The 12,002-nt window shown below is 44.9% G+C and overlaps 1 protein-coding gene across 1 annotated transcript in view; it reads right to left on the bottom strand.

Moving 5' to 3' along the window:
* tesk1b (testis associated actin remodelling kinase 1b) overlaps positions 1 to 12,002 on the bottom strand; it is a 132,869-nt gene that overhangs the window by 84,263 nt on the left and 36,604 nt on the right. Inside the window, exon 2 of the mRNA XM_043674568.1 lies at positions 5,378 to 5,499. Within this exon, the coding sequence (XP_043530503.1) occupies positions 5,378 to 5,499 (122 nt within the window). The remainder of the gene's footprint in view (positions 1 to 5,377; positions 5,500 to 12,002) is intronic.

The raw sequence follows: 12,002 nt of genomic DNA, 5'->3' as shown, positions 1-12,002 counted from the left end.
GTTGCTAGGTCAATTCCTGTCCAAGAGCATTAATCTGGGCCTCTGGATCGCTAGTTCAATGACATTGAGCCACCATGCAGCATAATGGTTAGCACTGCTGCCTCAACGCCAAGGACCCAGGTTTGATTCCACCTTTGTCTGTGTGGAGTTTACACACCCTCCCAGTATCTGCGTGGGTTTCGTCCAAGTGTTCTGGTTTCCTCCAACAGTTGAAAGATGTGCAGGTTATGTGCATTGGCCATGCTAAATTGCTCATATTATCCACGGATGTGCATGGGAAAAGCAGGGTTACAGGGATGTGGGTCTGAGAGGGACGCTGTTCAGAGGGTTGGCTGGACTCAACGGGCCAAATGGCCTGCTTCCACACTGTGGGGATTCTATAGTTACTAAATGCCACTGTGTCCCCTGTGCATACTTTTCCTATTGAATAGATTACGATCTAAAAAGTGAAAGAACTGCAGATGCTGTAAATCAGAGATCTACCCAGCTCTCTGCAAGAGCAACTCTTCTGGCTCCATTCACCCTGCAAATCTCCTTACAGATAACTACCAAATCTTTCAGAACTGAAGATCGATTTAAATCCGTCTGCAGCAGATTCCAAATTCTAACGAGTTGGCTGATCAGCCATGATCACATTGAATGGTGGAGCATGCCAGAGGGGCCAAACGGCCTACTCCTTCTCCTATTTTCTATGTTTTACCTGAGAGGGTAGGTGGGTGAGAGTTTATCTGAAAGGTGGAGTGCGTGACAGTGCTGCACCCCTTCATTACTGCTCCAGGAACATCAGCCCGGATTGTGGGCTTGGGTCGCCGGAACCATCCGTCACAACGTGAGAGAGCAGCTCACAGAGCTGCAGCACATGGTCGAGTTAGCACCTGTTCTACCCTTCACAACCATCTGCACTTAGATTGAGAAGGCTCTGACAGGGCTCAGCGTCTGGCAATTTAAATCACTTTGTATGTTTTATAAACTGCAGTGGGATATCTGAGCTCTACAACAAGGATTTAATTACACTCACAGCCTGGTTCTGGCTCGGATGTAAAGGCTGACCACATCTCCACAATGTAATGTTGCTGTAGAGCCACACACAGGAGCGGTACATGCTGGTAAATAATATACGTCCCTATAGCACAGCCCTGTGTCCGAAGAACACAAATGGAGAAGAGTCACATCAGAAGCAAGACATTAACTTTGTTTCGCTTTCAACAGATGTTGCCAGACCTGCTGAGTTTCTCCAGCACAGTTTTTATTTCAGGATAGCTGTACTGTACGTGGGTTTAAAATAGGAGAGTGGACCAAATTACTCCAATTATCAACAAGTTGTCACCTCTCATCAAAACAGTGGAGGGAAAATATTGATTTCAGCCTTTAGAATTAATAACCCTTGCCTAGAGACTCGAGATTGTTTTACAAAATCTCATCGCACCTCCAGCCTCATTGAATATAACTTCTTTCTCCTGACAAGTCCAAACTGCTCCTTCACTGCAGTACTGAGGGAGCACCACACTGCCAGAGGCACAGTCTTTCAGATGGACAAGAGATCACTTTCCCCCACACACATCCCTGCCTCCCCCCAACCCCCACCCGCCTGGGGTGGCCTCGAAGGGAGCCATGGTGCTTTTTTTGAAGCCAGACAGTGGAGATTACACCTTATTCAGTATCAGTGAATAAATATATTATCTGGTGGTTTATTCTGGCAGATTGTGGTATCTTGTGTGGAAATTGGCTGCATTACATTTCTACATTACATTTCAAAAAGCCACAATCGCAATGAATGCTTGGATCAAACTCGATGGGCTGAATGGCCTACTTCTGCTCCTGCCTCATGGTCTTATGGTAAATGCAGTTTGTTGCATATATGGCTCGGAGATGTCTGGAAGGTATGTCGGCACTGCTAGAATGCAGGTCCTTTCTTTGTCTTTTACACTAAACAGTCAGGATTTTCAGAGCACAGGTTCAGAACCTTTGGCCTATCGTGTCTGTGCTGGTCATCAAACATCCATCTATTTAAATCCCATTTTCCAGCACGTGGCCCCTAATCTTATATGCAAAGGTATTTAAAGTCTTCATTAAAAATATTGAAGGTTCCCACCTCTACCAAACATTTAGCCAGCGAGTTCCAGATACCCACCACTCTGCACAGGATGACATTTTTTCAAATCCCCTCTATACCTCCAACTCCTGTGCCCTCTAGTTACTGACCCCTCTTTAATAGAAGGGAAATGTTTCTCCATTTCTACCCTGTCTTTGCCCCTCAGAATTCTGTACACTTCAATCATATTCCTCCTCAGCCTTCCCCACCCCCCACCTCTAAAGAAAGCAACCCCAGACTTATCAGTTCTGAGGAAAGGTCACTGGACACGAAATGCTAACTGATTTCACCCCCATAGATGCGCCAGACTCGCGAAGCTTTTCCAGTAATTTCTGGTTTTGTGTCTGATTTCCAGCATCTGCAGTTCAGTGTGTGTTTTTTTAAAACCCCAGACTTCTCTCATCTCCTTCATTACTTCCATGATTTTTCTTCAGCCTTGCTGATTGGCTCCACGTGCCCTTTTCACTCCCTGCCTCTGGAAACAACAGCTTGCTGTGGAATTATGGTTTGTCAGAATTCAGGACGATGTGTGTTCAAGTCCCCCTTCAGGATGTGAGGATGAATATCAAATTTTCCCTTCATTGAGGGAGTGCTGCATTGTCAGAAGTGGTGTGGTTTTAGGGATGGGTAGGTGGTGTATGAGACTCCAAATTCAGCCCAAACTGTCCCATCAGTTAGACAGGGGTGGCACAGAGGCTCAGTGGTTAGCACTCCTGCCTCACAGCTCCAGGGATGCAGGTTCAATTCCTGCCTCAGGAGACTGTGTGGAGTTTGCACATTCTCCCCATGTCGGTTTCCTCCGGGTGCACCAGTTTCCTCCCACAATCCAAAGATGTGCAGGTCAGGTGAATTGGTCATGATAAATTGCCTACAGTGTTAGGTGCATTAGTCAGGGGTAAGTAGGGGAATGGATCTGGGTGGGTTACTCTTCGGAGGGTCGGTGTGGACTTGTTGGGCTGAAGGGCCTGTTGCCATACTGTACACATTCTAACCTAAAAGAATAAGAAACAGTTCAGCATAGGAACAGGCTCTTCAGCCCACCAAGACTGCACTGACACACGACACCATTCTAATTAAAAACCTTTTGCCTCTACGTCGTATGTATCCTTATTTATGCATTTGTCAAGATACCTCTTAAAATGTTGCTATTGTATCCTCCTTCACTATCCCCTCTGCCATTCCAAACATTTGCTACTCTCGATGTAAAAAAAAACCTGCCTGTCACATCGCCTTTAAACTTATCCTCTTCTCCGTTAAACCTATGTCCTCTGGTAATTGGTATTCATACTCTTGGAAACAAAATAAGACTCCAACTATCCTTTCTATCCAGGCCTCTCATAATTTTGTAAGCTTCTATCAGGTCACCCCTCAGCCTCTGACATTCAAGTGAAAACAAACTAAGTTTGCTCAATCTCTCCTCATAGCTAATACCAGGCAACATCCTGGTAAATTGTTTCTGTACCCTCTCCAAAGCTTCCACATCCTTGTGGTGAATAGAACTGTCTGACCTGCTTGCTCCTGGCCCACATCCGTCCAAACCTTTCCTTTTCATGCACTTATCGAAGTGTCTTTTAAATGCTGTAATTATACCCACATCCACCACTTCCTCAGAAAATTCATTCCACACACAAGCCACCTTGTATTTACTCCTCATGTCTTTTTTAAAACCTCTCTCTACTCACCTTAAAAATGCGGTACCTAGTCTTGAAATCCCCCATCCTAGGGAAAAGACACCTTACATTAATCCTATCTATACCTCATGATTTTATAAACCTCGATAAGGTCACCTCTCAACCTCCTGCTCCAGTGAAAAAAGTTCCAGCCTTTCTTGAAAACTTAAATCTTTAGTGGGCAACACCCTGAACTCTCTCCACCTTAATAATATCCATCCTCTTACTGGGCAACCAGAACTGAACACAGTAATCCAGAAGAGGCCTCATCAATGTCCTGTACAAACTCAACATGTAGGCAGATTGTGGGAAATAGGAGCAGGAGTTTTCTTTATTTGTTAATGGGTTATAGGTGTTGCCAGCTAGACCAGCATTTATTACCCATTGCTAAGCGTCCAGAGGGCAGTTAAGACTCAGCCACACTGCTACAGATCTGGAGTCACATGCAGACCAAACCAGGCAAGGACAAAAAAAAAAACTGCACGCGTTGGAATCCAAAGTTGACAGGCACGATGCTGGAAGCCAGGTAGCATCAGGAGGTGGAGGAGAAGCCAACCTTCTTCAGGACTGGGGATGGGGGTGAAGGGAGTTGCAGATAAAAGTGTGGGGGAGGGGTGGTGGGGGAGGAATGAATCCGGTTGGTAGCTGGAAGGAAGGGTCAGTAAGTGGAATGGAAAAGAAGGGGGATGGGAAGGGAGGTTATTTGAAATTGGAGAACTAAATGCTGCTCAGTCGGAGGACTGACAGAGGATTCCCTTCCCCTAAAAGGACATTAGTGAAACAGATTTTTTAAATGACAATTAGCAATAGTTTAATGGTCACTGTTAGACTAGCTTTTTATTCCAGATTTTCATTGAATTCAATTGTCCTGATGGGATTTGAACCCATGTACCCAGAATATTAAATCAGGTTCTGGTTACGAGTCCAGTTACATTGCCACTAAGCCACCACCTCCCTAACAGTAGGCCATTCAGTCCCTTGAGCCTACTTCCTATTCAATAAGGTCATGGATGATTGGGCATTAACATTAACTCCACTATTCTACCTGCTCCTCATAACCTTTGATTCCCCTACACTCCTGAAGCCTGTCTCTCTCAACATGTTCAAGGACTCACTGCCGTAGGGGAAGGAAGTATATTCGTTGTGAAAAAATGTTGAGGCGGATTGAATGAGATACACACCGAATATTATCAAAGGAAGCACCGGGGATAGGGCAACCAAGAAAAATGCAAGAAATCCCAAACCTGCAATTTGTACAATCTGGAAAGTCACAGACAGCAGTATTTGGTAAGGGGGAGCGGAGGAGGGTGGTGGAAGGTCATTCCCTCGGTCTCCAAAAAGGCACAAACCATCCTGACGTTGACATACAGCAGTCACTCCTTCACTGGTCGCTGAATCAAGTCGCTTGAATATCCTTCATAGTCTGACCTACACCATGACAGCTTCACAAGGAAGCTCCCTCAGCACCAACTGCCCCAAGAAAACATGGACAGCAAATGCTGGCCTTACCAAGTGATACTTTGCGACCAATGCAGAACTAAAGTTGAGATTGTGTGTTTTAGGGAGAGAGGAATGTGACAGAGAGACATGGAGAAATAAACAGCAAACAGCTCACCGCAGAATGTTGGGGTGTGAGAGCCGATTCATCAGCTGCACTTCGCGAAGCATGTTGGCACGGTTGCTCGGCAGCTTGTTCATCTTGAGAACCATCACTTGCCCAGATATCCGGTGTCGCACCTGTGGAGAGACACGGATTGTTACAGCAGTAATCCAGGAGGTCACCAAATCATAACCTAGTCCACTAGTAGGTTAATCAGATACCATCCAAAACACCTCAACATTGTGTACAGCGAGGGGAAGCAAGAGCACTGGTATTCCAGAATTCTGGACTTTCATAGACGTACAGCACGGAAACAGACCCTTTGATCCATCTCGACCATGCAGACTCGATATCCTAAACTAATCTAGAGACATAAGCTTACATTCCAACATTGAAATTTAAATAATACCAAACTAGTCTCCGTATTGACGATCACAATACTACTGACGTGATGGAAAAGCCCATCTGTTGCTCAGCAATACTCAGGAAGCTTGACACCATCCAGAAAATAAACTTGACTGGCACCATATTCACAAGCATCCACTCCCTCCACCACCAACGCTCAGTCACAACAGTGTATACTACTACAAGATGCAGAGATTCACCAAAGATTCTCAAACAGCACCTTCCAAACCCACGACTATTTCTTTCTAGAAGGAGAAGGGCAGCAGATACATGAGAACATCACCACCTGCAAGATCCCCTTCAAGCCACCAACATCCTGACTTGGAAATAGATCACCATTCCTTCACTGGCGATGGGTCAAAATCCTGGAATTATCTCCCTAAGGCCATTGTGGATAAACCTACAGTAAATAGCCACCAGCACTTCCAGAAGGCAGCACACCTCCACCTTCAAGAGCAATTAGGGATGGGTATTACATGGTATCTTTGCCTGTGCTATCAAAATCACATGAATGAAATAGCCAAAGACAAGTTGGTGAGGGGGAGGAATCAGGAGAGTGACAAACACACCCAAATGGTGACCCAGCCTCAACCCATCCGAGGCTGATTACATCTTTTCAGGGCTTTCATCGCCCCTTAACAATAAGGTTTCAGAACTGACCAGGTCAGGGTGAGGTGATGATCTCTAATCCTCTTGTGGTTAGTTGATCAGTGTCTTTGTTTCAGGCCACTCTAGACACAGATAGCAAAAGAATGAGCCATTCAGATACAGAACTGGCTTGAAGGTAGAAGACAGAGGTTGGTGGTAGAGAGTTGCTTTTCAGATTGGAGGCCAGTGACCAGTGGTGTGTCACAAGGATTGGTGCTGGATCCACTGCTTTTTTCATTTATATAAATGATTTGGATGTGAACATAGGTGGTATAGTTAGCAAGTTTGCTGATGACATCAAAATTGGAGATGGAGTGGACAGTGAAGATGGTTACCTCAGAGTACAAAGGGATCTTGATCAGATGGGCCAATGGGCCAAAGGAGTGACAGATAGAGTTTAATTTAGATAAATATGATGTGCTGCATTTTGGAAAGGCAAATCAGAAAAGGACTTATACACTTAATGGTAAGATCCGGGAGAGCGTTGCTGAATAGAGATCTCGGAGTGGAGGTTCATAATTCCTTGAAAGTGGAGTCACAGGTAGATAGTATAGTGAAGGCGGTGTTTAGTATGCCTTCCTTTATTAGTCAGAGCACAGAGTACAGGAGCTGGGAAGTCATGTTGCGGAGGCATTGGGTAGGCTACTGTTGGAATATTGTTTGCAATTCTGGTCTCCTTCCTATCGGAAAGATGTTGTGAAACTTGAAAGGGTTCAGAAAAGATTTACAAGGATGTCGCCAGGATTGGAGAATTTGAGGTATAGAGAGAGGTTGAATAGGCTGGGGCTGTTTTCCCTGGAGCGTTGGAGGCTGAGGGGTGACCTTATAGAGGTTTACAAAATCATGAAGGGCATGGATAGGTGAATGGCCAAGGTCTTTTTCCTGGGATCAGGGAGTCCAAAATTAGAGGGCCTACAATTCGGGTGAGAGGGGAAAAGATTTAAAAACCTCAGGGGCAACTTTTTCATGTAAAAGGTGGTGCAGGTATGGAATGAGATGCCAGAGGAAGTGGTGGAGGCTGGTACAATTGCAATATTTAAAAGACATGAATAAGTGTTTAAAGGAATATGGGCCAGTGCTGGCAAGTGGGACTAGATTAAATTTAGGATAGCTGGTCAGCATCGATGAGTTGGACCAATGAGTCTGTTTTCGTGTTGTATGACTCCGTAACTCTAAAACCAAAAGAAGTCCTCATCTTAAATAAAAACAAAGTACTGCAGATGCTGGTGATATGAAATTTGAAAGTGCTGGATAACCTTACCTTTCCTGATTAACATGAGTGTGGACAATATAAAAAACAAATGTTCAAAAACCGAGCAAAACACAGCCTGGTACAGGCAAAACCACAAAGTGTCAACTTGGTAGAACACCAGAACATAAATATTGACACTTATCAAGAAGTTGTTCTATTTATATTTACTTTCTATTAACTTTATAATGATTGCACAGACACTATCGCTGAGCCACACTAACACCCACTCTTAGCCACAATGCTGCCGATATGGGTATCTACACATCCCCCAGATCAAAGCAGAGATCAGTGGAATACTTGGATTTTCAGAAGGCATTTGATAAGGTATCACACATTAAGCTACTTAAAAAGAAAAGAATCCAAGGTTTGGAGGTAGTATATTAGCACGGATAGAGGATTGGCTATTAACAGAAAAAACAGTAAGATGGGATAAAAGGGGAGAATTTTCAGGATAGCAACCTTCAACTAGTGGGTTGCCACAGGGATCAGTGCTGGGTTCACAGTTACTTACAATCTATATTAATAACTCAGAACAGGAAAGTGAATGTACTGTAGCCAGGTTTGCAGATAACAGAAATATATGTGGAAAGGCAAGTGGTAAGGGTAACACAGAGCCTGCAGAGGGACACAGGCAAGATATATGAACAGGCAAAAACTTTGCAGATGGAATAGAGTGTGGGAAAACGTGAGGTTGTGCACTTTGGCAGGAAGAATAGAGGAGCTGAATATTACTTAAATGGAGAAAGACTACAGAAAACTACAGAACAAAGTAATTTGGGAGCCATGGAGTCAGTCAGCATGGAAACAGACTCTTTGGTCCAACCACACATCCAACAGGTAATAGGGAAGGCAAACGGACTGTTGGCCTTTATTTCAAAGTGAATGGAGTATAAAGAAGGGAGATTTTGCTAAAACTATACAAGGTACTAGTCAGACCACAGCTGGAATACAGTTAATAGCTTGGGTCCTTTATCGAAGGAAAGTTATACTAGCATCGGAGGCAGTCCAGAGAAGGTTCCCTCGGATGATCCCAGGTAAGGAAGGACTGTTTTACGGTGACAGTGGCGTAGGTTGGACCTGGAATACAGGAAAATGAGAGAAGTCCTAATCGAAATATACAAGATTCTTAGGAGGCTTGACAGGAAAGATGTGAAGAGGTTGTTTCTCCTTGTCAGAGAGAGAGTTTAGAACCAGGAAGCATCACCTCTGGATAAAGAGTCTGCCATTTATGACAGAGATGATGAAGAATTTGTTTTTAGATTAGATTAGATTAGATTAGATTATAGTGTGGAAACAGGCCCTTCGGCCCAACAAGTCCACACCGACCCGCCGAAGCGCAACCCACCCAGACCCATTCCCCTACATTCACCTCTTCACCTAACACTACGGGCAATTTAGCATGGCCAATTCACCTAACCTGCACATCTTTGGACTGTGGGAGGAAACCGGAGCACCCGGAGGAAACCCACGCAGACACGGGGAGAATGTGCAAACTCCACACAGTCAGTCGCCTGAGGCGGGAATTGAACCCGGGTCTCTGGTGCTGTGAGGCAGCAGTGCTAACCACTGTGCCACCGTGCCGCCATCAGGGAGTAGGGAATCGGTGGAATTCTTTACTGTAGAGTACTGTCAAAGCTGGGTCATTAAATATATTCAGGGTGGAGATGGACAGAGTTGAATCTATAAGGGAATTAAGTGTTATGGGAGAAAGGCAGGAAAGTGGAGTTGAGGAATATCAGATTAGCCATGATCACAGCTGTTCAATGGGCTGAATGGCCTACCTCTGTTCATACATTTTATGATGCGTTTCTTCTGTTCTTTCTCCTCATTAACACTTTTCAATAATCATCCTTGAATTTCTCAATTGAACCTGGCTCCACCACATTTCCAAGCAATATATTCCATACCCAAACTATTCACTTTTTTACCCCACACATCGCAATGGCTTCTTTACAAATGAGTCAGAGTGTGTGTGTACGCACACAGGTAAGAAAGCTGGTGTGAATCCACCGGAGATTATATGTTTCAGGGAGTGAATGAGCATGCTTGTGTGTTGGAGGAGTGTTTATGTCTGTGTGAGTGAGCATGCATTTGAGTGCATGCATGAGAGCATGTGTGTTTGAATGTGTGTCTGCATGTGTGTGAATGTTTTCATTTTAGCTGGTGTGTGTGTGTGTGTGTGTGTGGTTATTTTTAAAACAAAAAACAATTAAGCTCTGTCTGTGAAGTGCCTACAGCTCCAGAGTTCCACAGGGAGCTTCCACCAACAGAGCTCTCTTCCCTTTTTTGTAGAAATGCTCAGAAATGTGCTTTGCCAGGCATCATTTCGCAATCATTCAGCTCCACCACCAACATCACCACCCCCCCCACAACCCCTACCCCCCGCTCCCAAACACGTGCCGTCTGGATGTGCTACTTATACTCTGCTCAATTTACTCTGGTTTGAGCCCTGAACCACAGCACTGCCTGATAGAACTCCCCTCCCCCACTTCCTCTGCACAACTGAATGAAAACATGACAAGGCCAAACCCAACCTAATTAAAAAATACATCACTCCCCTGTCCTTTTTCCTTTACGTCCCATGCTGAACACTTCAGAGAAGAGCAGAGGAATTTTCCCCAGCATCCTGGGCCGCTTGGAAAAGAAAATCTAATCAATATCGTATAACCATTTGTGGGATGTTACTAAGTGCAAATTTGCTGCCACACTCCCTATGTTGGCGACATCCGTAGTAGTACTTCACTGATTGTGGATTGTGTTGGAATCAAATCAGTATCACAGAATTGTTACAGCACAGGAGGCTGAGAGGCCCATCATGTCTGTGCCAGCCCTCCAAATAAGCAATTCACCTATTGCCATTTCCCTACCTTCTCCCCATAACCCAGTCCAATCCCTCACCCAAGCTCTCACTGCATAAATATGCTTTCCCTCCCATTGGCTCCCATCGACCACTTCAATCTGCACCCACTCTTTCTCGATTCCTTCACCAATGGGTTGAGTATTCTCCCCTTCTCTACTGTCCAGCCTCCTCACGATTTTGAACACGAGCTACCAGTAAACAATTCATACTTATTCTATCTTTCTTTGCTAATTTGGAATCAAAAATTCCCATTCATTACCCACCAAGAGGCTGTTCTATTATTTTACAAATCAGGGGTCAAGTAGTCCCCCTCTTGACTCTGTCTCAGAAGATTGTACCAAGTCCCTCTCTACAGCCCATGACCGAGCTGAGACTGCAATGCGATACTAAAGGTGTACTGCACTGTCTGAGCACCCTTCACAACAATACTCCAGGACTGTCTGCCTGCGGTATGTGTTATTGGGTCGTGACTGGGTTCTGACTCTTAACATCTGACTCAGGGACGACCCAGTAATATTCTGCTCCAGTAGAAAATCAGAAGAGCAGAAGGAACTTTCTCGTAACTACTAGATTTTAACAAAACAGTTTCTCAACGCTTTCTGGGGAAGTTGCATAAATAACTGTCAATTTTCACCAAATGATTACTTCAAGTGCGGTTATTACAGCAACGGCCCCAAACAGTCATCTTCCCATCCCCACCCATCCAGCCCTAGCCCGTCTACCCTGTTGGCACCTCCATCAGACTCATCCTGCTTCCTCCTCACTCTCTTCTCTTTCCCAATCCCCATCCTCCTCCCTTTGTCATCACACCCCAAACAAATCACCTCCCAATTACCACGCCCAAAACCTTACACCTGCTCCCTTACCCCCAATACTTTATGGCTTCCCTATTACCCCACTAAATCTCCCCTATTAACTCGCTATACCTTATACCTCTCCTAATCGCACCATATATCTCCATTTTCTCTCCATTCCAACTACTTACATCTCCCCCATTAACCCCAACATCATCTATCTCCCCATGATCTCCCCATTACCTCCTCCACACTTTACACTTCCCCATCCCCATGATCCTCCTGTTCCACACCAATGACCACTATCATCTAGAAGAACAAGGACAGTAGATACATGGAAACACCATCCCTTTAAAGCTCCCCTCAAAGCCACTTGCCATCCTTACTTCAAAATATTTCACTGTCCCTCCAGTGTCACTGGGCCAAATTTGTGCACGGATGAGCACCTGAGTGACATTGTGGGTCCACCTACAAGGTAAAAACAATGACTGCAGATGCTGGAAACCAGATTCTGGATTAGAGTGGTGCTGGAAAAGCACAGCAGTTCAGGCAGCATCCGAGGAGCAGGAGAATCGACGTTTCGGGCAAAAGCCCTTCATCAGGAATAGAGGCAGAGTGCCTGAAGGGTGGAGAGATAAATGAGAGGAGGGTGGGGGTGGGGAGAAAGTAGCATAGAGTACA

The sequence above is a fragment of the Chiloscyllium plagiosum genome, chromosome 2 (genome assembly GCF_004010195.1).
Source record: "Chiloscyllium plagiosum isolate BGI_BamShark_2017 chromosome 2, ASM401019v2, whole genome shotgun sequence".
NCBI classification, from domain to species: domain Eukaryota; kingdom Metazoa; phylum Chordata; class Chondrichthyes; order Orectolobiformes; family Hemiscylliidae; genus Chiloscyllium; species Chiloscyllium plagiosum.
Note: the sequence above shows the minus strand (reverse complement) of the source record. Positions and strands in the feature narration are given on the sequence as shown.